General features: G+C 34.8%; 1 protein-coding gene across 1 annotated transcript in view; it reads left to right on the forward strand.

Annotated features, from left to right (window-relative positions):
* CFAP54 (cilia and flagella associated protein 54) overlaps positions 1 to 27,539 on the forward strand; it is a 102,864-nt gene that overhangs the window by 38,448 nt on the left and 36,877 nt on the right. The window contains exons 26-47 of the mRNA XM_041409744.1: positions 1,829 to 1,976; positions 2,951 to 3,106; positions 4,749 to 4,871; positions 6,868 to 7,002; positions 7,442 to 7,538; positions 10,340 to 10,429; positions 11,360 to 11,486; positions 12,236 to 12,329; positions 13,300 to 13,439; positions 15,021 to 15,239; positions 15,646 to 15,782; positions 17,312 to 17,460; positions 18,243 to 18,470; positions 18,680 to 18,903; positions 19,003 to 19,138; positions 20,687 to 20,801; positions 21,351 to 21,503; positions 22,017 to 22,214; positions 23,077 to 23,164; positions 23,606 to 23,812; positions 25,373 to 25,439; positions 27,243 to 27,425. Of these exons, the coding sequence (XP_041265678.1) occupies positions 1,829 to 1,976; positions 2,951 to 3,106; positions 4,749 to 4,871; positions 6,868 to 7,002; positions 7,442 to 7,538; positions 10,340 to 10,429; positions 11,360 to 11,486; positions 12,236 to 12,329; positions 13,300 to 13,439; positions 15,021 to 15,239; positions 15,646 to 15,782; positions 17,312 to 17,460; positions 18,243 to 18,470; positions 18,680 to 18,903; positions 19,003 to 19,138; positions 20,687 to 20,801; positions 21,351 to 21,503; positions 22,017 to 22,214; positions 23,077 to 23,164; positions 23,606 to 23,812; positions 25,373 to 25,439; positions 27,243 to 27,425 (3,214 nt within the window). The remainder of the gene's footprint in view (positions 1 to 1,828; positions 1,977 to 2,950; positions 3,107 to 4,748; positions 4,872 to 6,867; positions 7,003 to 7,441; positions 7,539 to 10,339; positions 10,430 to 11,359; positions 11,487 to 12,235; positions 12,330 to 13,299; positions 13,440 to 15,020; positions 15,240 to 15,645; positions 15,783 to 17,311; positions 17,461 to 18,242; positions 18,471 to 18,679; positions 18,904 to 19,002; positions 19,139 to 20,686; positions 20,802 to 21,350; positions 21,504 to 22,016; positions 22,215 to 23,076; positions 23,165 to 23,605; positions 23,813 to 25,372; positions 25,440 to 27,242; positions 27,426 to 27,539) is intronic.

Consider the following 27,539-nt stretch of genomic DNA (forward strand, 5'->3'; position numbering starts at 1 on the left):
TACACACCGAATTCTTTGTAATGGCTGTTTTCTTAAGATAACTGTGAAACATTTCCACAGTGGGTACTAGTTTTGTGTGGTGCATTTTCATATACAAAATGTATCATATGCACTGGGTGCTTGAATTTTCAATTTATAGAGCAATAGATCTCACAAATTGTGAACATTTTGTCAAGAACACCAACCAAACAGGTAAATTCTTGCTAATTTTGTTTTGGAGTAGCTATGTAATGTGCCAATAATCATTGCATATGCTAAAGGTCTTTAGAAATATTTAAGATTAATTATTTTATGAAAAAAAATCATAATTATAGAAGTTTTTCATCACCCAGCTAGAAATACTGTGCTTACATTTACTGAAATTCAATAGATCCAGGTTCAGAAATATATCAAAACTGAATTTATTCCCAGATAAAAGAATTGTCAATGAAATAACAGACATGAAATATTATAAGAAAAATAATTTTATATGTAAGTGATTTATGATTTGATAATGAATTAACATCCAATATAACTGAATAGAAATAATCAACTTCAGTGTCTGCCCTTCAAGTGCCACCACATGCCTGATAGCAGGCAAACAAATGCACCAAGGGTCTCGATGTTACATGCCATAGTCATAGCAGCACTTGGGATTTACAGCCTGTGGATTGCATTGATGCTGTCAGAAAATCACTATATATACTATTTCATGACTATGTGGGGTTTTTTAATCTACCCCTGGCCAGTCAACAAAGCAGGAATAGTCATTGTGCTGTTTTCTGCATTTGTTTTGTCATTACTGTTTTTTCTTATGCAATTTTTTTTTAATACATCCATCTCTAGGGGTGACATTGTAATGAGTCTATTTTCAGATAAATCAGATGAAGACAGAAAATGTTAAGCAGCTGTGCAAAGAAGTTCTGGAGATTTTACTTTTCTGACAGTTATGGCCAAGCCTCCCCCCCACCCCCGCCCTTTTTTTTTCCCAATTAACATGGAAGATTCTCACTGCTGCGGTATCAAGCAGCTTCAGGTTTACGAGCAGTAGGTAAGAAATTGGACTCGCTAAAGGGACAGCAGAGGGAGCTTGAAGGAAAGGAAACCTGTGTTTCCAGCCAGAAGCCTTGGTGGTGGTAGCTTGGTAATTTCAAGTGAGTGAATGTGTCTATTTGATCTTCCTTCTCGAGTTTCAGTCTCTTTCAGGAAATACAATCGAGGAGAAGAAGGAATTTATTTATTGCACTTCAAAATCATAGGATTTTTCCTGTAACAAAAATATTCAAAAATACAGCAAGTACAAATGCTCCTCTGTCTCCAAGGAAGGGAAAAAAAACAACCAAAAATATCTTGACAGAAAAGCAGACAAAAGAGAAGGGATTCTTTTGAGACTTGTAATACAAGACATAAGTGTTGAAAAGGGGTCTGTTAGTAATACTTAGTAATGGACTTCACAACTGAGTGCATCATTGTCAGAATACAGAAGAACAATGTGTAAAAGGAGACAGTGAAAACAAGCTGTAGCATCTGAAGTTTTCAAAGACAGTTCAAAATTAGTTTCATTGGATTACATGATGCAAATAAGGAAAAGTTGTCTTAGATTAGTAGAAAGTGGATAGCAATTTCAAAAGCCGTCATATTTTTATTTATTTAGTTTTTAATTTAGAAATTTTAAGCAAATTTTTCAGTTTTCTATGTAACTGTTATTTCTAGAAGAAGTTATAGTAATCCATTTTGTCCATAATTTTAAAACTAAAGACTTCAGTTTATTATAATGCAGTGTCAGGCATGCAAGATCTGAATCATAACTAACATGATTTTGCTGTTCTTTTGCTTTTGTATTTTGTAGGTTACATTTTGAAGCTGTATCTCAGACTTCTCCTATTACCTTGCACCTCTTTTTGCGGAATATATTTGCTGTTTCTGATATTAGTGTCATGGAAGGAGCACTCTTCTGTGATTCCATCTGTTCCAATGAGATACTTTATAAAGAGCAAGTATGTGTGATTTAAAATAATATACTGGATTATATTTTACTTTTTCATCACCTTTATTTCATCATTGCAAGATAGATGTGGCAATCAACTAATCCTATTTACAGAATACTCCATTTTCTGTGGGTTACATGGCCTTTCTTTCTGAAGTATTTCAGAAGCTGTTGGTTATTTACATCCTGCTGGAAAGATGGTTTCTGAGTCAGTTATTTTCTAATCCAAAGCCCATTGAGGAAGGATTTTTCTTGACTTCAGTGGTGGTAGACTATAATATAAGAAAGAAGTATAATAATTGTTATTTTTGTCCCTTTAAGATCTACCTTGAATTTTTGATTTTCAACATTTATGCTACCTAATACATGTATTTTAATTAAGATGTGACTTCTAACAGGGCTTCTTGGTTTCAATATAGTAATATTTCATTTCAGAGTTTTTTAATAATATAATGGCATGTTAATGACAAAAAAGACCCTTTCTTTTTTATTTGGATAGTCAAGCTTTGCCTCCTATTTTATTGCATTCCTATTCTATTCCTTTCTTTGCTGAAGTACTTGTAAAAAATGTGAGCAGTTGATTACTCCATGACTTTACAAGATTAACTTTCACTTGCAAGGACTGCAGCAGATAACTTGAAGGGAAGGGAAGGATTTATCCTTCCTTTACCGACTCTGAAAAGCTAGCATGTGAAATTTCCACTCCACATAGTTTGAGGTTATTAATCAGCCACGATTTGTAAATCATATGGGCAAACTCAGAGGGCACAATTAGATCAAGAGCAATCATTTCCTTTAGTATCAGGAATAAAGTGTTTTGTAATATACTTCTAAGAGGTGTAAATTTAAATTCATTCTTAAACTTTCATCTTATTTGCTGCTTATCCTGCTTTTTAAATGGCAGTAACATCTGTCTTCTTCCACTCTCAAATGATTTAAACAACAGAATGAATATTTAAATCAAAATGTGTTTTTCTTTTACAGGTAGCTAGATTAGCAGAATGTGAAAGAATGACTGTGGCAATTGAACTTAGCAACTGGTTGAACGATCCAAGTTACGCCCTGCAGTCTGTTGTACAATGTTATGGTCTCCTCGCCCCACTTATTTATCACAAGATTTTTTTAGTGCCAGTAGTTCAGGTGAGAGCATTTTAAGACAAAGCAGCTGTCAGGTCCTGCATTTATAGTTATTCAAATTAAACTTATAATAGGCAGTACAGTTGGAGAGCTAAATATCTAGGCTCTGACTTCTTAATAGCTGAGGAAAGAAAAGCCTTTTGGAGTTTTATACATCCCCAATGCATCGAAGTTCGGTGTAAGCTGCACACATTCTGCTCTCAGATATGGTGAAGTAACTGCAGAGTATCGATTGTTTCTTCAGGGTGATTGTTGGTATTTTAAATTAGCAGAAATTACTATGTAATTTCTACTTGAATGTTATTTGCAGATGGCAACTTTGAGGAAAGAAAAGCAGCATTTGCCTGTGTTTTTTTTTTTGTTTGGTTGTTGGTTTGTTGTTTTTTTATTTTTTTTTAAATTCAGACTGTTTGCTTCAGATAAAGTTTTGTTTTCTTCTTAAAGAAAAGAAAGCTATTCAGTGTTTTGACAATGCAGTCTTTAGTTTTCAGGCATGTGCTCCTTTCCAGAAGCAAGCACCTTCTCTTCAAAAACAGAGTACATTTTATGAAGCAGCAGATGTAGTTTTTAGATTCAGCAAGCATACAGTAGAAACATGCAAATGTTTTTCCTGTAGTTAGGTAGCCTTTTTAGGTAGCAGCAATAAGAGTATATTTGCACTGTGAGAAAGGATGAGGTGACTGCACTGCAGGTGAGGCACAGACCAGCAGCATCTGAATATGGCAGACAGAACAGGGTGGTGGTAAGAGGATTCAGAACAGCCCAGGGAACGTGAGGTTATTGGGCTGGCCGAGGGTCCATCCAAGAGAAAAAACCAGGAGGTGCAGGAATTGAAGCTAGAGGCTGGAGACAAGGCTACAGCCCAGGTCCAAGGTCCATCCAGGAGAAAGAACTGAAGAGCAGCACAGCAGTACCACAGCTCAAGCAGGGACTGAAGGCTTGTGCCTGAGCTTGATTGCCACTCTTGGGCTCCTGGGTAGAGGGTATGAGGAGAGGTCTCAAGTGAGGATGCTCAGGGAAGGACAGCTGGAACACTTAGGGCCCTGAGAAGTTTTCAGGAGTGATTAGGGAAAAAAAATAATTTTCTTGCTTAAGATGCCATTGGCTGTGGTGTCCTGCTAAAGGTACAGCTAGCCACTGGAAAAAGTGAAAAATAATTTAGCCACATGCTCTTTTCATTTCTGATGGACAAAAATGGGGAAAAAAAGTATTTTTTTTACAGCTTACTGGAAATACATTTTTTTTTCATTTGAAATTCTTGCCATCTCAATATATTTTTAAACAGTCCTCCAGTAGGATTATGTTCTTAAATTATTAAATTATTCTTAAATATTAAATTATTCTTAAACATTCTTGGATTTCATGTTAGTTAAATCAGCAAAAATATCCATCATGTATCTATATATTAATATCTGGGATTTTATGTGAACATGTCATTTATTCCAAAGGGCTGGGGTTGAAATCTTGACATTGTTCAGTTAAATGGAAATTTAATTATTGGTATTTGTACAGCTAATGTTTTATCCTGTGCATTAGATTTCAAAGTATTTTTAAAGTTCACCATGAAATACAATGGGATCTACAGAGGTACAAACTTGTAAGTATGCTCCAGACTATAATTTTGTTTTAACCCTTGTATTTACAGATCCTCATTAAATGCTTGGCTGTTCTCCAAGAAATTCCAAGTGCTGCTTTGCAAAGGAAAGAGGAAGGATGTTATGAGAGTATTCAGCATATGATAGCTTGTGCTTCATATCATACAGCAAAGGTATGGTGTGTGTTTTTGTGGTTACAGCTTAATTTGAGATACAGCTCTTGTCATTTCGAGGGGAAAAAAAAGAGATTTAGTAAGCTGGCCTTCAGAATGCTATCTTAGAGAGCTAGCATTCTTAAACAGTAAAGGCATACAAATATTTATTAGTATTATGAATCTGCATTTTTATAACAATGACATTTTGACTTTTTACTATTTATTCAGAAAATAGTCTATTAGTCCATGTCATCAGATCTAAATTTATATGATTGTGTGTCATTTTACATTTAAGGTAGTACTATTTTCAATGAGACATACATGTAATATATAAGTTTGAAAGTTTATTTATTGCAAATAAGCCATATTTGTAGTTTTAATCAGATTAACATACCTGTTTTAGCTGCTAATTAGATACAAGAGACTTTATACTGTTTAGTCTTGCATGCTGGCAAAAATAAAAACACCTTGACTTTCAAACATAATATGTATCTGTAGATGACATTTGTGATTCAGATACTCAGTCTATTTAGTGAGATAAGGAGAAACAGGTACTGGATTTTTTCCCCTCATGTATAGGGACATGCTGCAGTTAATTACTTGCTACTATAAATGTGCAATACTGAAAAAGCCAGCTTTCCTCTAGCTTTGGGTGCACCTCAACTAAGAGCTCGTGCTGAAGCTGAGCTGTGGCTAAGGATTTGAGGGGTTGCCCTGTGTTGGTTCTTTATAGGAGCAGAATCTCTGTGCTAACCTCACAAGATCAGATCAGAACCAAATAACCCTAAAAATGCTCTGCAAGGCCAGCATGGCTGTGAGACCAGGAGCCAAGGGCAATGCCATGGCTGGCAGAGCAGCACTGGTACTGAGGTTCAGCCAGGCATGCACATTATCAGGCAAATTTGTTGTGATGTGGCAGGTCAGATTTGAAGCTGGGAAGGCAGTCCACAGGTGAGGATAAGGCCTGGTGAGGTGGCTACGGTCAGACAGAACCCAGCAGGCTGGTCCATCATGATGGGAACAGTCTGAGGTCAAGCTCAGAAGTTGGTCCGTGGGCCAGGTGCCGAGTCTAGTGGATCCATTGCCACACCCAGGCATGACTTGCACCAGGCTGGAGACCAACATTCCTGCCAAATAGGAGCCAGCAGGGACTGTAGGCTTAGACTTGAGCTGAGAGGCCCCACAGGCATAGGCCCCACGTGAATGCTATCAGGGCCAATAAAGCCTATTAGAAGCCTTGAAACCTTGATTAAGTGTTTGTTTGTTGTTGGATTCCTCAGCTAATTGACTACCACTTATATTGCTGATTTTTTTCCCTTAGCGATAGCATTTCAACAGGATAGCATGCAAAATAGCAAAGAGAATGAGTGAATTGAAAACGCTTCTCATTAAAGCATGGTATATATTTTTCTTTTGACTTACAGTCAGGGCATGTACTGTGTTTATCCTGAGGTAAATCTGTACACTTACTTAGGATCACAAAGGCAAAGATCCTAATGTGAAGTTAGCTTGCGCATAGCAGAAGCACTTGTGCCTTTTGAGCTCTATCTAAAGAAGATAAAGCCATCGAAAAACATTCGCTACACTGTTAATTTATAAATTTTGCAATTTGAAAATAAATTTCACCAGTCATTTCACTAATACAGTTGGGATTTTAAAATGTGTGCTTGATACCAGAGAGGCAAATGAGGATCATTTAGTTACCCTTTTTGTTCTTTGATAGCAGTACTGCCTGAGAAGAGGGAGAGTGTCAATCACAGCAATAGATACTTCTGGGTAAATCTTTCTATTCTCTGAGGGATAAGGCTAAGCAGAATAGAACACATGGATAACATCTGCAATTCCAATTATTTTACATGTCTACAGTCCTGGGTTTTTTATTAAAAGAAACTTGAATATTGAATAATTAATTTATATTTATAATATTCATGCATTTTGACAATTACAAGTAGACAGTAATGAAATATTACATATTATGTAAACAAAAAGTGTATAACAGATTATTCTTTTATAGGTACTACATTCATGGAAAGAGTATGAACTTTCAGCAATTATCATTAACTATGGGAAAAAATTGTTGATCTTACCAGGAGTTTCACCTGGCCAGTCAGGAGATGTGAAAACTGAAAAAACACACACTGGCAAAGAGGTAAAGGTAGGTGCTCTGTTTTTTACTTTTTCTTTTCTCTAAATTCTGTATTTATTATTTTGAAGAGTAGATTTATTAATTTTTTTGTTCTAGAATCGTAGAATGGTTTGGGTTGGAAGGGACCTCAAAGATCATCTAGCTCCAACCCCCAGCCTTGGGCAGGGACACCTTCTACTAGATTGGGTTGCTCAGTGCTTCATCCAGCCCAGTCTTGAACACCTCCAGAGAATGGGAATCCCCATGCTTGACAAAATATGCTGTGCTAAAAAAATGACGAACACAATTCCTATTTCATCAGAAATGAAAAATAATACAATTTTGATGAAATTATAAGATGTAGATTTAGAATACTTGTGATCTAAGCTAAACTCCATTATTGACAATCTGGTTTTAGTTAAGTTAAAACTAAGCTTTCATAACAAAGTATTCAATATTTCAGAGACGTTCCTCAAAGGCATCCCATTTAGCTGCAATGGCAAAAGCAGCAGAAAATCTAAATAGTCTTGAATCAAGTCTCTTCAAACTGACAGAACCAGGTGGGTGGACTGTTGAAAGATGTCTTACCACGTCTATGGAATTTTCTATGGTTTGTTTGTAAAAAACTACATTTACTGAAGTACTTTTATTTCTTCTATCTTCCATGATGACTTAACCAAAGCAATAATGATCTTGGTAATGATCACCTGGCAGTGATGTGTGTATTCATATTTTTTCTAATTTCCACTGGAACACTAATTTCTTCTTTCAAAGGAATATTCCTTTGTGAATGGCTCTGCAAATATTTATGTTCTTCCAATCTGTTTAAATTGGATTCCCTGTTATTTAGGCTTGCTTTATCTTCTTTAATCAGAAAATGCAGTGGCAAAGACCACTGTCCATTTATAGCGTGTCTTAATACCCTGCCAATGCTGGTAGTAATGACCCCTGCAGGAAATTTTAGTGGAGAAAACTCTCCCTGAAGAAAGTTAACAGAAATTGTCCTTTTTGGGAGGGAATTGCATGCATACCAGTATTTAACTAATGAATAAATGAATGAATAAACATATTCATTATTTATGAATGGATAAACATATGTTAAAATATCTTGGAGTCTGGATCAAGCACAATAATTTTATGGCTAATAATCCTGCCAAAGTTAGAAGAATTAACAAGTAAGAATTATAAAGAAAATTTGGTTAGAATTTAATCTCAGAGACACCACTGATTTGTACTCCTTGGAGCCTGGATAGAATGTAGAGTAGTATAGGTTAGAAGGTATTTATTCCAACCCCCTTCTCAAAAGAGGTACAATTAGATTAGCTTGCTCTGAGGCTTGTCCAGATTTTTAAAAAAGCTGCTTTCTGGAGAAAGAGATTTCATAACCTTTATGGGCACCCTGTTCTGATATTTAACCACTCTTATGGTTAGAGAGGTTTTCTTTACATGTGTTTGGAATTTTCTGATTTCCGGCGTGTTTCAATTGCCTATTGTGCCATCAGTGAGAAGAGTCTGTCTCCACATTCTCTATTCCCCCTGTTAGGTAAGTGGAGATTCCTCTTAGATTTCTCTTCCTAAGAAGAGAAATAATAATAATAATAATAATAATAATAATAATAATAATAATAATCCCAGTTCCCTCAGCCTCTTCATGCACTATAGCTCCTTGTCATCTTGGCTGTTCTTCCCTCGACTTCGCTGTGTTGGTGTCTTGTACTACAGTGCCCAAACCCAGGCACAGTAACCTAGACGTGGTCTCACAAGTGCTGAATAGAGGGGAATAGTCATGTCCCCTCACCTGCTGGCCATGCTCTTTCTAGTATAGCCCAGAATGCAGCTGCAAGACCACACCACTCATGTTCCAGTTATCATCCATCACCTCTGTACATGCATTTGTTCAGAAGAGAAAGCATTCTTGTGAAAAATAGGATAAGGGGTGATGGAAAAATTCCATTAATCTGTGAAATAATCTTTCAGTTTTGCTCACATTGATGCCTACATTCCTGCAGAACAAGTCACATAAGGAAAAAGTTCTGCAAGTTAATTGAAAGTCATGTTAGTTACTTAATAGAAAGTTAAATGAATGGATTGTTAGAAAAACCTCACATATTCAATAGCTGGCAAATAATTGATCACTAAAGTCTGCTCTGCTTTTGAAATAGCCTATTTGTCAATAGTTTCAGGATACAAATTGAGAAGAAGCCTTTTGGTGTGGCCATGTAAAGCTTACAGCTGTCCTTACAAATATGTATTAATGGTTTAGGACAATGTGCACACCTGTAGGGCATGCTGTTAATAATGCTTTGGAAAAAGCCTTGTCATAGGAAATCCTTATAATTGGATCAACACTTAGCATTCCACTGATGATAGTCTCCAAGAAAAATGGAAAAGAGCTGAATCTGCTTCTTTCAAAAGAAGAGGAAACAAAATTATTTCGTACACGGTACAATTTAAATTCTGAAATTTCAAATATTTTCCTATTAAAAAATTTTGGGACATATTTTTCTTTGTGAAAATGCTTATTTGGAGCAACATATTTTTGAACTTGTCAAATGGGAGAGAGTACAAAGAAAGGATGTCCTAAAAAGGAATTTTTAAAAAGTCTGCTTTTCCTGCTGGCTGTCCTACTTAGTTGGACATTATTTACATTCAGCAGTCCTAAACTGATTGCTCTCACTGGAGGTTGTAGCTATTGATCCACAATTACAACTGGTTCCAGAGTGCATTTTTAATCTTGCTTTTTTCAGGGATTTGTTGCATTGATGTTTTTCAACCACAGGACTTGTCTAAGCACAAAATTTGTAGATTGTTTTTCTTTATTAAAGAAAAATAACAAGCAGTATGTGTAACATTGTTTTGGTGCTCGTCAGCTGATGATGTTTAATCAGCTGTTGTGTTTAACTGCCAGAAGCTTGAATCCAAGTTATTGTCCTATATATTCTGTATAATGTTCATATCTGTGTATTCCATATAAAGTATATTATTTATAGAATATAACTGAATAACATCTATTTTTGTTAATATTTAGCTTAAGAAAAAAGAATCCTCTACCTACTTACATTGTACGTACACAGAATATGAATGTAAGCATTAGTCAATAGCAGTATCATGGGATCTGTTCTTGCTGTATAGCCTTAAATACATTTTTGACATGTCCTTTCCGCACATTCTTCTCCACGTATGATTTTCATGGCTCTTTAAGACCTCTGATGAACTCCAGACATCCTCTCTCATGACAGTGAGAGATTTAAAAGCAGACTCACTCTGTGCTGGAGAAGGATTTTTTTTGTTAGTTATAAGTGGAGTTTTTTGCATATTCTCACTGCTTTTCATAATGGATTTCATTTGGTTATTGATGCAGGTCCTGGAAAACAGCTTACAGGAAAGGAATCTCCTTTGCTCCTCTACCCTGTAATTTCATGTTGGACATCAGAGAGTGCTTATCGAGAAGGTAGGGTAGTTGGTGTTTATATTAATTGTAAGGGCTCCTTTACTTCAGAAGTTGCCAGTAAAGCAATCTCATTCCTGCTTGGAATAAGCTCTTGAGAATGTTACCTTCATTTGGTTCTCCAATATACAAAATCAAGTGAAACATAGCTTATAAAAAGTTCTCGGTATAAACACATTGAGAAGTGAATGCAACCAATTATTTGGGGTGTTGTCATGGATTGACTCTGGCACAGTGCCAGTGCCCCCATGAAAAGTGTATTTCCAAAATGGTTACTGTGAGATGTGACCCGGGAACAGAACAAAGCAGGCTCTAACTTTGGAATGGAGGAAAAAGACAACACTTTATTAATCCACATAGACACAAAAAGGAAGGGAAAAAAAACGTAACAATCCACAATGGAACACTTTCAAAACACTCTTCCTCCCCCCAGTCCTCCAACACTCAAATCCCCTCTAACACATCAATTCTCAATCCAATACCCTCCTTTCACACAAGCACCCCCCCATGCTAAGTATGTAAAATATTAATATTTTAAATTGAATCATGTTTGTTCTCTAATAACCTTAGAAACAAGTAAATTTAAAAAATGTGCCAAGTTTTCAAAGATTCTCTTTGTATGGAATGTTCTTTTAAAATTGAGATACCCCATTTCCACATTAAATTATTTCACTGAAAGAGGAATTCACAGAAATCTGTCTCTATATTGTTTGTAATTCTAAGAGTATATTAAATAGAGTGAGCTTATGATTCTGTATGCCAAATCAAAAGAAGCATTTAGCAACTGCCATTGTGTATCCCTGATTTCAGTGTCACTATGAGTACACAACATGACATAAATAAGTGCTTTGAGGCATATGTAGCTGTACTTCTGGCTGGATTCAGTATTCTGTTAGAGCATGCACACCTATGTTATTTGTTACCTTATTGCAGTGCTTAAATTCAGAGGCCAAAGACGTTTCCTTGAGTTCTTCGTTCAACTTTTGCGCAGAGTCCTGAATGAAGAGAAGTTTGAATGTGTTCTGGAGTGGGCAGAGAGTGTGGAAAATAACTTGAAAAGGTAGATCTCTGTTACAGTAGTAGTGTAACACCTAATTAGCCTACTTAGGCTCATGAGAGTCACAGTTACAAAAGAAACTCTTAAGTTTTACCCTTCAGAAGACCCATCAGGAGTAATTTCCGTGACTCCTAGAACACAGAGGATTACGCAGCTATTATTGTGGGGTGGTGACATAGTTTGGGGAGGTATGATGAGTTAAATCCAAAGCAAACTGATCAGGGCCTACTATAGTGTCAAAAAAATTCTGTGCGGAAAAGATAAATGGAGCCAAAGTGTAGACACTTACCTGAGAAGATCCCGTTTTTAAAAAAGCACATCAGTATTTCTAAAATATGAAAGGCAAATAATCAAATCTAAAATATGAAAGGCAAATATCAGTGAAAATGAGATATATATTTTAGGGAACAGGAATTGTGGTTACAAGAGACCAAAACAATAGGACATGAAGAAATTATTTGCAAAATCTGTAATATAATTTGGATAATGAAGAAAACTATTTTATTTTACTGGGCATTAGGAAGGTGATTTAGTTGTTACTCATAAATCCAGACTTCTATAATAAACCTTGAAAATTAACACTTCCTATTTTCTTAAGAGGATAAAGAAAAGAAAGTCTTTTGAATTTAAAATTGCAAATGAAATAGGAATTGCTTGATGTGCTCTATATCTTCCCAAAGATAATCTTTTACTATGAAAGGAGTTTAACATGATTATGATTACAATGATGGTTTAAAAAACATTTTTTTCAGGAGGAATGAGACTTTCCTCGGTGCTGATGGAATTTCAGCACAAGTAAAATCTCTCACTCTGGGAGAAAGCACAAGTGCTGCAGGAGTTCAGAAAGTGAGTTCTATTTTTAAGGAGTTGTATATTTTTACTGGGTAGCAATACCATAAGAACAAAGTAAATTTAAAAAAATCATCTCATGAAAATCTCATCTAGAGACATCCACAGTTCCTAAAATTTGGAATACAAACTTAGTCCTCAGCTGACCTCTGCACTTCTGAAACCAGGAAGAAAAGTTGGCATGGGATTCATCTGAAAGACCAACAATTGTGGGAATTTGAGATGAGTCAGAATAAGGAATTCCGAAATCAGAAGAAACTTGCCTTTCCTTACTCCCTTTAAAAGAACATGGTGGTAATAGGAAATGTCTTGGGTATCATCACATTCAGAAAAGGAGATCAGCTCAGGCCTTTTTGTGCAATGCATACTTAGACTTTTTTGTGAGTAATTGTTCGTGGTTGACTCCTTGTGCAGATGTTTTAATTGCACAATAAAGGATTTTTGTTCAGAATTAATTTAAAATAAATTTTTATTTTACTGGAAGATACAAATAATCTCAATGGATTTGTATTATTTTGGAGGAAGAGTTTTCTCCCTCATAATCCTCTAGTAATGTTGAAATACTTCTAGCATCTGAGATAGATTTTTAGATAGATAGAGAGGATAAGGGTTTTTCTGTCTCCATTTTTGCATTACAAAGTTTTACTGTTTCTAATATTAGGAAAAGAATTGTCGTTATTTCTGTGATGAAAACACTGGTATATAAAAGAAAATGTTTAGAGACCTGGCTGACTTTTTTGTGTCAGGCATTTGACATGTACTTTGCAGAAAAATTGTGACATTTTCAGGAATTTTTTTAGGTATTTCTTTTGCAGTGTTATTTTGACAACCATTTCCAGGATTTATTTTTTTATGTTCTGTTCCTACATAAGCCAAACTGCTCTATACCTCAAGTGGTTGGTAGTGTAGGTGTAAATAATTATTTGAAGTATATTTAAGATTTTGATGCAAGATTTTTATTTTAAAGGGAAAGAATACCCCACCTTCAAAGCAACCAAAGGCATCACCTTCAAATAAACCAACAAAAAATGCTGTGCCTAAGACAGGACCTCTCAGAGAGTATTTTATGAAAAATCCAGATGTAATGAATTCTCCAGAAACACAAAAGTAAGGAGTCGTCAGGCTCATATACAGAAAAAATATTTTGACTGAAATTTAGTTTACAATTAAGTGTGTATTTTATTTTTTTTATTGTATCAAAAAGACTAAGTTATGCGCATCCCTCTCTGCACATTTTTCTGATGCAGTTTAGTATAAAATTGGTTTCCACTCAAGGAAACAAAATGTGTTGCATTTCTGTTTAATAGCTGTTAACAATTTCAAGTCTTTGTATTAATAATCAAAAATTGTATTTCAGTTGTGTTAGCTTGAGCATGTTGATTCATCAAGGTGGAAAAGCTCAGGTAATCTGTGTATTATAGTGCTTTTCAAACTGTGTTGGCGAGTTTATCTTTTACAAAGCTAATAAAATATTTACTACTAAATATATTTATTATTAAATAAATAATTTAGTAGTAGTAGTAGTTTCAGAATGATTTTTGTGGTCCTTGTGCTAGACTTTTTGGACTATCTGTTCTGCACCTTCCAGAAAACTGGTTTTTGATTAAAAAAAATATCACTTCTTCTTTTGGCAGATATTTGTTTATGTTTGGTTAACTTGCCAATAACATTACCTTCTGACCTAAAAGAATGTGTAGTGTTCATAACTTGGTCCTTTGGTCACTTACGATTTCAGTAATTAGCAAACAGAAAACTATAAATATTTGCATATAAGCAATCATGTAACTGATTCTGGAAGTGTTTTAAATAACCTAAAAAAAGTTTCCATATAATCTAAATCTTCACCTAAACCATCCAAAAATGTTATTATTCCTCTTTGCCAGAAGAAACCCTACCTTGCTTAAAATGATTTTCATGGCTTTCAGCAGAAGGGGGGATGTTAAACCTGTCTTGGGTTTTTATCAGCTGCTCTTTTGTGTCTTACATAACAGTAATGCTGTATAGCATAATCAAAATTGTATGTGGTATACTATTCTGCCCACATTTTAAAGGTGAAAAACAGGCAGAAAAATAATTTAGATTAATAAAGAAATCAGTTTACAGTTAATTTTTAAAAAATGAGATTTGGTTTGAATATAGCATTATATGTTTGTGAAATAATACAGAATTTTTTAATCTCTCAGGGAAACCTTAAAAAACTTTGGCTGGAAATTAAAGGCAGGAATCCGGATTTGAAATATTGTGTTCTCTTCATACTGGATGTGCTTAACTACCAAAGCAAAGCAATAAAAAAAAAAAAAATCCAGATTTATAGTATAATAGAAGACCCTCCTGAATTGACTTGGAAGCACATTATATTTGCTATAATAATCTGTACAATTCAGGGACAAATAACTTCAAAATGATCTAAACTCTTCAAAGTACTAAGACAATTATCTTATAGAAGCTGGTAAAATATGGAATAGGATTTATTGTGTGTTAAGTACACTTAAAGAGGGAAAGCACTGTTGCTTTTCTTGACTAAAGCAAAAGTATTTTATTTAGAAATATGTCATGTGCTTATGTGCTTATGCATATAAATCTGGAGATATGCAAGGGACTATTGGCGTATCTTTACCAGGACATTTTTTTCTAGAGCTTCAAGAAAACAGATTTTCATTTTTTACTACTTCATATGTTTTTGTTTAGGAAAATTAGGGATAAGTTGACGAAATTAGCTCATCAAACGTTAGTGATGCTGCTGAGTAAATACGTAACTCGGAGTCAGTTCTGTCAATTGTGTCTTGAAGAGATGCCCTGGAAGTCTCAGATGAATATCTATCTGGCAGTTGCACACTACCACCTATTTAAAAGGAACCTGGAAGAGCAATATAACATTGGAATTAGTGGTTCACAGCATCTGGACAGGTACATCTTACTGCACAATCAGTGCTTGCTATTAATAGAGATAATTGTGTTATTGCTGTTAATGCAGACAGATCTGAATTACAATATATTCATAGGAACAGTTCAGCTTTTAAATAGAAATTACTTTTTACTATGTGAAAAGTTTTGCTTTCCATCCTGTGGACATCAGGCACAGTTTTGGTTGCTGACTTCATTGGTGAGATGAAAGCTTTGAAATATACTACACCAACTTATTTTTTTGTTCCTTATAATATTTGGCTATCATTCATTATTTTTTATTCCTAAAGCTGCTGGAAAGTAATCACTTCTGAGACACTGAATTTTGTGTATGTACATAAAAAAAATCTTTTTCATACTGTACATGGGGGTTTTTTTTGTGTTTTCTTCTCTTTCTCCCATTCTGCAGTTACAATATTTTGGATCCTGAGATATTCTCATTAAACAATTCTGGCACTGTACTGGCAAGGGAGGCTGCAGATGATAACTTGGGAAAACCAACAGCTCCTCTCCTTACAAAGTCAGAAGAGACTGAAACCCAAACATGTAAGAATTTTTATTGGTGCACAGCTGAAATCAGTTGCAACTTAACTTTTTGTTTTTCTTGGTTTCTGTCTGTCTTGATCTCCATCATTAGTTGTCCACCTCACCTTTGGAAAAACAGTCAGTCTTGCCAAGTTAATAGAAGACATTTCTAAGTTTCAATTGTCCTCCATATTTGTTTGGCATACCTAGTATAAAAGAAGTGATACTGAATAGTAAGTGATGTGGCATATCTAGTCATTCTGAGCATTGTTTACTCTATTAATAAATATGTTACATTTTATCAATCAGGTATTCTTTATCCTATAATTTATTAGTAAGTTTGTAAGTTTAAAAAAGAATAATGATACTAGCTTTAATTTGCAGATACCACACTACCTACACATATTAAATTGATAATATTCTCAATTATTCTGCATGCATTGATAATTTCTTTCAGTTTCTGAGGTTTGTAATTGGTTGGTAGTTTCCTTTACATTTCCTAGCAGGTCAAAATTTTCCTGGGTTTTTCTGTAAGTAGTTTTTAAAATTATAGACTGAAGCTTATTATTATCTTTCAATTTTTAAGTAGAATTTAATTTTCCTTCTCTACTGCTTTCTCCCCAGTGTTTCCCTGTGTCAGATGCTACCTCAGGAACAATTTATTTTCTACCACTTTTATTTAATTTCTCTGTCTTTCACATTTAACATTTATTATTATTCTAGCTATTTTTACTCTATGAGGTTTCAACAGGGAGCCAAAAGGCTCCTATCTCTGGGTAATTGTGAAATGCAGGACTTTGATTTCCTCAGATGTCAGTGGTAGTGTACAAGTCAGCACAAAGTCTGCATAGGCACCAGAAATTCAACAAGTCGTCACAGGCCTGGTCTTTTCAATGGCTCTACAGCCATGGCTGTAAATATCAAACCCGATAAAAGTCCTCTTTACTATCTCCTAGCATTTGCAACAGTTATGATTAAAAGAATTATGTAAAATGTGTAGTTTGCCAGAGAGTTCAAGTATTATATAGCTTGGAATTAGCTTCCGCCTGAATCCTGTAGTTCAGATATTACCATATTCCACTACCATGAACCTTTGCCTTTCCTCTTGGAGGATATTTGATAGTGAATTAAATAATGAAGGAATTCCACACATACCACAGAATTTATCAGAAATCCTTGTTTCTTCCTAACATCTCTTTTAAGAGGTTTCTGTTTAAGAAAATTCTTGCAAGCTTGCCAGGAGATTTCTTGTCGTGGTGATTTCTTCCTAGAACTTAAATGAGGATTGTGTTTTGACTTTGAGACTGAAAGCTATTTGTGAGCCATTATTATTTTGCTCAAACTTGTTTTCATCCCAATTCCTAAGTAAAAGCATCTTGTATTTGAAATACCATAACCTTACAAACATGATAACCTTAACATTGGCATTTCCTAACATTTAAGTATTTAGCTGCCACAGGAAAAACGTATCTGACTGTTTTTTTCTTTTTTTTTTGAGAACTTAAACTCAATTTTAAGAGTTTAGTGAAAAGCGAACTTTTCATTTTCAGTTACAGGTAAATCTCCTAAAACCAGAAATAAACAGAGTCGAGGTCCTCGAAGTCGAACAGCAAAGACTGAAAAACAGGACCAGTTTCCATCAAATACCCTTTTACTGAAGCATTTTACAAGCATCTTCTTGCATTTGAAAAGAGCAATGGTAACATGTGGTTGGTTTCTTATTACACTATATATTTCTAAGCATTAGTAATTAATGCATTAAGCATGTCTTGCAATACTTACTACTTTTTACATGAAAAGACCTCAGAAAATTTAAAAAAAATCACTGTTTAAAAGTAATGTTTTTTCATCTTCTGAAGAATATCCAAGTACAATGTATGAAATGTCAGCCATATCACCTATCATAATCTATATTTCTATCAAACATTCAATAATTTATGTAGTTGTTCTATTTTTCATTCCACCTTTGTAATTTTCCTTCTCACGTTTGTTGAATTTTTCTGAAAATACTTGCAGATTTAACTTTCTTTTTACAGGTCTTAGTGAATCTCACACTAGAAACAGGACAACGAGTGGTTGAAGGGAAATGCAGACTAACTACTCTTCCCATAAAACCTTCTAAAACCAAGTAAAAGCACACATATGGTGGTGTGAATTATTTTTTATTTCTTATTCTCACACCAAAACCTACAATTAAATTCAGTCCTAAATTAGTCCTTCTATGAAAAGGTAAAAAATAAGGTTCTGTAGTGCCTAGACTGTAATTCTGAAAGATTACTTATGCCTAAGTTTTGCAATAAAAGAATGAAGCTTTTAATTTCTGCCTTTCCAAGGTAATATATAGTGCCTAGGCACTATATAAATATAGTGCCTAGACTGTAATTCTGAAAGATTACTTATGCCTAAGTTTTGCAATAAAAGAATGAAGCTTTTAATTTCTGCCTTTCCAAGGTATATTTATATTTTGAATGGTATACACAGGTTCTTGCTCACCGTGGTGGCCACTGGACTTTGCTTCAAAATGCTTGTCGAGAGCTTTGGAACTATACTCAAGAATGTCAATTGATTGCTAACCAGTCACATTCCCATATGGATGCATTTCCCATCACCTGGGATTTTCTTTGCAATACCATCTGGTTGCCATTTTATTTTGCGTCAGACATGATCATTGATATGATAATTGACCTACAAGCAAGCAGTTCTCTTAAGGTAAAAATTATTTTATTAAGGTAACTCTTGATTATCACATTTTCTCTGGAGAGAGTTTTCTCTTTCTTGCATTATATTCTGGTTATCTTCAAGTGCTAACAAGTCTAACAAGTTTTTTAGATGATTACAGTACTTTCTGATCTCTGTAACTGATTTGTCCTGAAAGCACATTTGAAAATAACAGGTATAATAATGTTTCTTCACTGTAGATTGTGGATCCCGAAGGAGACTTTTGCATTCCCAGTTGTTTGGGAGGTATTGTGGATGAGAATGGTGGTTCTAGTCTTCATCCCCAGCCTCCCATGGATGATGTGAACGTGGTTGACCTGAGATGGATATGTAATCTGTTTCTTAAAACAATAGAATTGTTGTATCAAATGAAGAAATGGGAAGCACTGGTGCACATAGCTGTTCAGTTTAACATATTTACACAGTAAGTTACACCAGGTTTAATAAAAACGGAAGAAGTTAACATTATATAGTTTAATATACCATTATATTGCTTAATTACTACACTTTGTTTTTTTTCTAGTGAGAGGTTCACAGAACAAGTGAGTCCACTGCTGGTGTATGCTCAGAGGCAGCTGCTGGAGAGGATACAGCAGTTCAGTGGCTCAGACAGCCATGAATCTCATTTCACAAAATATCTGTCTGATGATGCACAAAAGGTGAAACGCAGATTTCTTGTTGGGGCACTGACTCTTAATGTGAGCTAAATGTGGAGAAGCACATTCACTGATTAGCTTAATATGCTTTCTTATGTGTTCCCAAATAGTCAATTATAACAAATTAATGAACATAATTGACTGAAGTGCATGAAAAGGCTTGTATGACATGATTCCAAGAGCAGCAGGTGATCCAGAGGACATTTCTTCCATGCACAACATACCCATTCTATATAATAAGCCTAAGTCTAATTTCATGTCATTTCTTGATGCCACTCTTTTAACCTTAAAATATTTATTTGGATATTGCTTTGTTTCTGCATTGGAACACTGCTCCAAAAGTTAATAAAATTGAGTTAAACCAAACACTGACATTGCGGATAAAAAAACTTTTAAAAACTTGATTATCACCAAAAGGACCCCTAAGCAAGTTCCTCTCATTAAAAGCCATGGCTCTATATATTTACTTAACAGTGCCACTTGGAAATTTTTCATTGAATTATCTATTAGAAATTAGAGTTTTCCATTTTTTAAATGTAAAGTTTATTTCTAAGAAGTTTTGCTGAAGTCTGTCTCACTGTGGATATTTTTAGGATGTTTCTATCAGTAAAGAAAGGACTTGAAGGAGAGGAGGGTGAAGTGGGATTTGGAATATCAAAGAGGTTTGTTCTGAACATGAACATGGGGTTACCACAGCACAGCGGTGCCCAGGGCATGCAGGGACTCAGAAGGCATCCGTGGCTCACAAGGGCAGCTGAGGAGCTCTGTGTTCTCCATTTCCTGCTGACTCTCTCTGGCCCAGCCATTCAAACATGGTCTTTGTCTATAGAAGGGCACCATAGCAAACCCCTTCACGGTGCTGATAACTGAGCTGTGGAAAGTAATCATAGTTTTGAAAGACAGCTTACAGATTAAAGACTAGGGTTAGCTAATAGTAATAAGGATTTCAGGTATGAAATTTGGAGTTTATGGTTACATTTCATAAGTAAATGCCATTCAGAGAATTCTAGAACTAGTTCTGTTGGTCCTTCTGCTTCTGAAGTGGTGTAACTACATTAACAAAATAAAAAGTCATTTGTGGATTAGTCCTTTATAGAAGTCTGTAAGTTTGCTTCTCTGCCAGAGTTAGGCTGCTGTTGCTACTTGCTTTGGAGCTATTTTGTACCTCTGTATTTAGCATTCCATTGTGTTTCCCAGGCAACATGTCCTTTAGGCATGCTTAGTGACAGGTTCTGTGCAAGCAGGCATTCATCTGGAGAAAAAAAGGTGGAATATTTGCAGAACATCAAGGAGTTGCTAATGATTATGGCAAATACCAAGTGAGAGACGAGTTTAGTGCAGTAACTTTGAAACACTTATATCCAATATTTAGGTGTGAATGTTTCACCTCTTACTGACAGGAGTACTAGTTATGGGCCACTGGTGTCTTTCTTAATTAGTCCTCTTTTTACTTTGTCATATGACTGAGTATATAGATATTTAACTGTGAGAACCAAATGTTAATTTTTCTTAATATTATTCAGTTCTTATTAAACAAATCCTGCTTTTTAGATGAGATGCAGAAACTACATAGGGTACAAATTACAGCTGCCTGTTGCTCGTTCTGCCAGTGAAGGGGTTTTTCGTGGATGCTTTTTCAATCTTCCAAAGAATACTGATTCCACAGGTCAGAGCACAAATCAGTGTTGTGTGTTCTCTTTTCTCCCAGAGTTTGGTCTTTGTATCATACTGAATTTTTTAAAAATTCTGTTTCCTTTCCTTATCATAGTCTTCCATTTCTCCTACAAATTTTCTTTTATTATAAACTGAGCTTTGTCTTCAGATTAGTGTTCTTGATATTTTGGATGGATTGTAATGTTGTCAAGATCTTTCAAAATATATTCAGACTATGTCTGAAATCAGAGAAAAGCAGGTACCAGATAACCTACAGCCTATGAGGCAGCATGTTGGTCTTGGTCCAGTTTTGTTATTTTCGGATATCCAGCAATATACCCATAGGTTAATGTGAATCAGCATTGTTATTGACAGAATTAATGTTCCTGTTGGTTAATAATTTGCTTTAATTCATAAAGCAACAGGGAAAAAGGGGGAATATTTTAATATACTTTAGTTTTGGATTTATGAAAATGTTCAAATATGTTTTACAGGGTGATTTACTGAAAATATTTATTTACATATTATAATATTTGTCTCCATAATTACTAATTCCTTTTAGATCACAATCAAGCAAAAGCCCTAGTTTGTGTGCCTCTTGATGTGAATGATACACTGAAATGTTTTAAAGAAACTCTAGAAAAATCTAAATATCAAAGCAGAGCACTGAGACACAGCAGGAAACTACTTTCATTATTTCTTGCACACACACAAGGTAAGTGATCCATTGAAGTGTTTCACCGTTAATAAAGTGTATATGCAGTTAAAATAGCAAAGAGTGAAAGGAACAGATTTTTCTAAATTCAAGTTTTAGTTACTGACAATTAGAAAAAATATAGAATATGAAGTTAATTTCGAAGTTCTATAAGCACAAGCTCTAAGCCTTATTTCCTATGATTTGTCTAGTAGTTGGATGATAATTTGTTTTTCATGCAGCTGTGTCACCTGTCTGTCTGCAGCCATACCTCTGTCAGAGGACTGACTGGCAGATCTTCCCAAATTTGTTTTGCCTAACAGAGCACATACCCTTTGGTTGCACTGACCATTGAATTATGTCCAATGAGTGTAATTAGGAGACACACAGAATCAGAGCATAGAAAACCAAATGGAAATAGGGTACACAGGAATTTTATATTTGTTTGATTAACATGGTGTGGAAATATTTGGGGTGCTAGAAATAGTATAATACTTTTCCAAACTGATCATATAAATCACTTTTCTAATCTAGAAAATACTGGAAGAGCAATTAGCAGTCATATCTCTTCAAGCAGAAAGCTGAAATTTAATGCAGTAGATGAAGTGATATTTCTACCGACACCATGTGACCTTTCTCAAGAAAAATATAATTTCTCCAGTACGGTTGAAAGTAGACCAATACCAAAGTCACACCTTTCAGTAATTATATCTTCCTATGAACAAACTATAGGTAATTTTTTTTCATAAATTTCTGCTTACAGATAAGAAGTAACAACATTCTGCCTATCTGTGTATATATGTTTATTCTGTTGTTATTTTTCCTCTGTCAGGCAGCTGTAACTGTCTGAAGGCTGGTTTCCAGGGATGTTCGACCTTCTTCTTCTTGATTGAGGAAATCTGCATTAGATCCTAGTTGGTTCATAATTGCTATGGTTATCTCATTTTATGAAGAAGAATTACTTCAGTGGTGTTATGCTGATTAATCCCCAATTCAGAATTTGATATAATGTTTAGCAGATTAATTTTAATTCCATGACAGTTTTTTTTCCTAGCAAACAAGCTTTAGATTCTTTGCATTTGGATATCTGATCTAGTTACTTGGCTTGCATCTTACATTCTGGTATGGCTTTACTCATATAGTCCCAGCTCCTCACTATTTACCTGATTTTGCTGTGTGGCTAAACAGGTCAAGTGTAGTAGCTCTAAGTGGTTTTATTTGCAGCACAGGTTACAAAAATGTGTCTGTGAGAGTGCTACTGGGCTGTATGCAGGCAGAGTTGTTTAGCAGGGCCAGTGATCTGCTTTCCAGTTTATCTTGTGAACAGGAAGAAATTTGAGAGTCTGACAAAACAAAAATACAAACGATTATGTAAACAGGTCCATATATCTTATTTTTGCTTTCAAAGTTAGTTGTAATAAGAAATGGTACATTTGAAGGTAAAATATACAAGACCAACAAATTAAAAAAATATTTGTGCATTGAATTACATGTGAATTCATGTCTACTCATGCCAAACTTGTTCAAGGTTCCGTAACCGATTTAATGATATGACAATGTGGGTTTTTTTTAATTGATTAAAAACAAATTACAGGAATCCTTGAAATGAGTAACCAGAGAGACCTCAAGGTACAGGCTCTACATGAACTTGGAAATCTTCACTTTTATATTGGAAATAAAAGGTACATAGTTACTGGTTAAAAAATGAGCAGAGTTTCATTTTTTTAAATTGTCAGTCCTATTTCTCTCAACTGTCTTGTAAGTTCTTGTGCTGTCCACTAGTCCATATAACTTCTTTCATCTAATTTATTATTAGCTGTGTTTTGAGAGGGCTTTTTCCTATACATTGTTTATTTATCTTAACTACCTAATTGCCAGTAAGCAAATTAATTATATGTTTTTGTGTTTTAAAGAAGTAATGTCTATGGCTTGAGGATTTAATTTGAGTCCAAATAAATGTCTTGACCAGGAATGGTATCTCTTTTTTTTGTGTTGTAGAAACTGTATTTCAGTTTTTGATCCAATCAGAGTTAGTTAAATCTCAAGTAATAAAGGAAAAATGAAGCAGGTCTTATCTTCCACTTTGGAAAATGTCAGCAATGTGATGTTATTTTTTATTACAGAGCTGCTTTTAAATACTGGTGTCAATCCTTTGATGAAACACTCGACATTGCTGATGCTCTTAACACCTGGCAAGAGTTAAGTTTTCCAAAAGATGCTACAGACTGCTTTGCAGTTGGAAGATCAAATGATGTGAGTCAGAAATTTCTTTCTCAGGCTGGAGCTTGGGGATGTTTACATGCAGCAGTCCTAGTGGCTAAGATAGCTCAGTAAGTATCTTACCCATATGTGTATTTCTATAGTATTTTAAACAAATTGCTCATCCAAGATATGAGGCAACTTCAAATTAATTAAAAACCAATAATGAGTCGTTATAAAAAGGACTCATCAAAAGCAGAGTAATTTTTCCTTTCAGGGAGAAATTTGCTTCTTTGGAGAATATTGTTTGTTCTCTTTTCTAGAGTGCTCATCTTTGATCATAAATGCAGCTGTATGTTATATGGAGAGATCATTAAAGGAAAACAAAATGATAAAAAGTCATAAGTGCAAGGATTTTACAATTGTATTGATTTTCAATCAAAATGTCACATTTCCCAAGTTACTGCACATATTAAATATTAATGTATCTTGAGGTCAGATTTACGGCCTAAAGTACTAGTTTTATGATGAATTATAACTAAATGAAATTTGAATTACTGTATAAAAATCTACCATCAATAAATATTTCCATCCAGTAGTCCTTGACTGCTGGTAAAACACTGTGAATGTATTCTGAGCTGTTCCTCAATGTATGTACAAAATATAAATCTAGAGGTACCCAAGACAGCATTAAATGACCTTAGAAACACTATAACCATGAAAGGGCAGAGTTCCATCCTTAAGTAAATTGCCTTACCTGTGAAGCAGGTCGTATTAATAGCACTGTAAAATATCTGTAAGCCAAGGTAGCTTTGCAAGTACTAGCATGGGTATTTCAGGATGAAGTGGCATTGCCACACTTAGAATTAGCACCCAAAAGGAAAAGGAGTGAGTTTAACTTCATTACAAATGACGTCTCTTCTAATCCAGAGCTGTGGTTCAGTCTTGGGTCCAGTTTGGTGAGACCAAGTCCCCAGCTGCTTTTACAGGTGTTTGTGGCACCTGTTTGCTGCACTGGATACTATCCCTTGCTGCTAAATATGTCCATTCCAAATCCTGGCAGGATTTGGAGGGAGCTGTCTTCCTGGCTTCTCTCTCAGGTGGTTCTTTTGTTTAGACCTGACTTGGACAGTTAAACAGCTTTCTCTTGAGTTGCTCTTTCTACAGCAACTTGGTCATAGGACGTAGAAGGCAGATTAAAGGATTCTAATATTGAAGTAAAGATTTCTAGGATTGTTAATCATAGGAGTATCCTGCTACCAGGATGGTTTAAGGCTCTGGTGAGGTACTGTGGGAATCATTGCATTCAGCTAGATACCTGCCATGTTAAACTCCATGTATTAGTTATCTTTGGCTTCTTTTTTGGAAAGAAATACTTTAAAGTGTGAGTTGCCTAATCTGCTTTATCTTTTTAGTTTTCTATGAGATGGAGTTTGCCCTTAGATTGCTTGTGTTTCTCCTGTAAGTTTGAAGATAATCTAGACAACTCCCTTTGTCTAGGTATGTCTTCAGTCAAAAATGTCTTTGCATGGTGTGGCTGAGCACCTATTTAAAAGCAGGCAGTTGTTTTCCAGTAGGAAAAACATCTAGATTGTGTTAGTATTATTATCACATTAGACTAAAATCCTAAGGATTTGAATAGTTTATATTGATGGGTACATTCATATTTCTTATTATTTGTTGTGCTTTAGGTATATAACAACATCAAAGATGAGATTAAGAACAAAATACTGCTATTTTTCTGCAACACTTTTTAAGGTAAGAATGCAATTTCAGTTCATATTTATGAAGTTAACAAATTGCTTCTAAAATGACCCTCTGTTAAAATAATTCTTTTTGTGTTTTGGTTGTAAAGGAAAAATGGAGATCAGAGGTAGTTGACAATTTATGCATATTAGATACAATGTTTTTATTCTTTGTTTTTTAACATTATTTCTGTATTATAGCCTAAAAATTATCACTTCAATAGGAGGCTAGAGTGTCTCAGAGAAAAAATACTGAAAAGGGAAGATGACTAAAACATTTGATAGTCAAATATATTTTTCTTCTCTGCTCAGGAAGAGCTGGATGGCATCAACAACAGCAGAGTGCTGTCTTTTAGATCTGTAGAGTCTTCACAGATTATCTTAAATTTTCAATCAAGAGCACAGACTCTTTAGAAAAAAAGAAATTTTTGAATATTTTTTAGCACTGAAAAATAGTAGTTTGTAATACTAAAATCTGAACTCTATAATAATAAGTTTGCTCTAAAACCAGAGGATATTAAAAATGATCCCGTTTCACTCACAAAGAAAATAAGATCATTAGAATTAAGTTTGCAGACTTTCAGAAAAAAAAGACCTATAGAGAAAAAAAAACAACGTTTCAGTTTGCTTTTAAATGGAAGTTAAGATGTCAGTGTCAAAAGTAGCACAGGAAAAAGAACTGCAAGTATTCTGCCAGTTATGCTCTACTGGGATCAATGGTTACTCATCCCAGTGCAGCTTCAGGAAGTTATCTGGCTTCTTCCAAAACCAAGCAATGACACCATCTGATATCTCGTGTCATGATTGTGACTCTGAGACCTGTCCTAGGCCAAACTGGAAAACTTGTTAAGTTCACCAAAGGGAGAACAAGTTGAAGAAACAAAGGTAAAGGAAAATTTTGACTTGTTTCTAGCTCTGTAATTGCTGAACAATTACAAAGCTGAACAATGGTGATTCCTCCTTTTGACAGAAACGGTAGCAAGCATTTTGTTCCAGTTGTATAACAGTAGAAATAATTGTGACTTGACTGAAGTGAGTCTGATATTAATTGGATAGAAGCAGCTTGCAGGGTGATTGTCTTGAAAAATATAATCAATTACTGTCACTACACTGCAAGAAGTTCAAGCCATAATTTGTTCCTTGAATTGGAAAGCTTCTATAACCTTGTTTAAATTCCACCTCTGGTGTAGGCTTTAGGCTTGTTAATATCTCCGAACTGAGTGTAAATGCATATTTCTCTAGCACATCATTGCTAATTATACCAAGATAAACACAATTGGGAAGGAATATCCAACATCAGATACAATGTTAGCATTCTTCCCTTTTTAAGAGAGAACATTTAAATTATTTCCTTGAATTTCCTATCAGTTTTTAGTTATATGATTTAGGCTATGCTAGCTGACCTAGTTAAAGGTGTAGCTAGAGTGGCCATATATAGTCAGCAACTCTCCCAGAAATTATTAAATTTCATATTAGCTTTAAATTAAATTATTTAAGCTGCACTAGCTGATAAGCTGCACTACCTGACCTAGTTAAAGGTGGAACTAGCTTTTAACTGGCCCTAAAGTCTGCAGCTCTCTCAGAAACAATGGGAGGCATACTGTCCTTATCCTATTTACAGCTTGTTTATTTCTCCATCAACTTCACACATAAAATATTTTCTCTAAAAATGTATTCAATATTGTGGCTGGAAACAGCTGAATAATTAAGGCATTGATGGAGTTGTGCTTATGAAGTAATTTATGAGTTGGAGTTTATGGTGTCTCACTAATACCTGTACACCTTTTCACAAATAATTCATTGTTATTACTTTCAGACCTTGTTTAGAGCTTCCCTTCCACATCCAGCATCTGACTATGACTTTGCACAATATGAAACAAATATTCTTATTCCTGGTATTGACCTGTTCTCTGATCGCTACAGAGCTGATATCTCTACTGTAGTTGCAAGTCTGAATTTCATTATGTTTGAACTACATTGTGCAAAACAAAATTTAATAGTAAGTATTGTTTTTATGATCTGGAAATTATTTTTAGGACACCTAGTCTTACTTTCTTGTGTGGGTGTACTTACAAGATAACCTCAGAACTTGTAGCAAAATATCCCTATGGCT

The sequence above is a fragment of the Onychostruthus taczanowskii genome, unplaced genomic scaffold (genome assembly GCF_017590055.1).
Source record: "Onychostruthus taczanowskii isolate IOZ18803 unplaced genomic scaffold, ASM1759005v1 scaffold31, whole genome shotgun sequence".
NCBI classification, from domain to species: Eukaryota; Metazoa; Chordata; class Aves; order Passeriformes; family Passeridae; genus Onychostruthus; species Onychostruthus taczanowskii.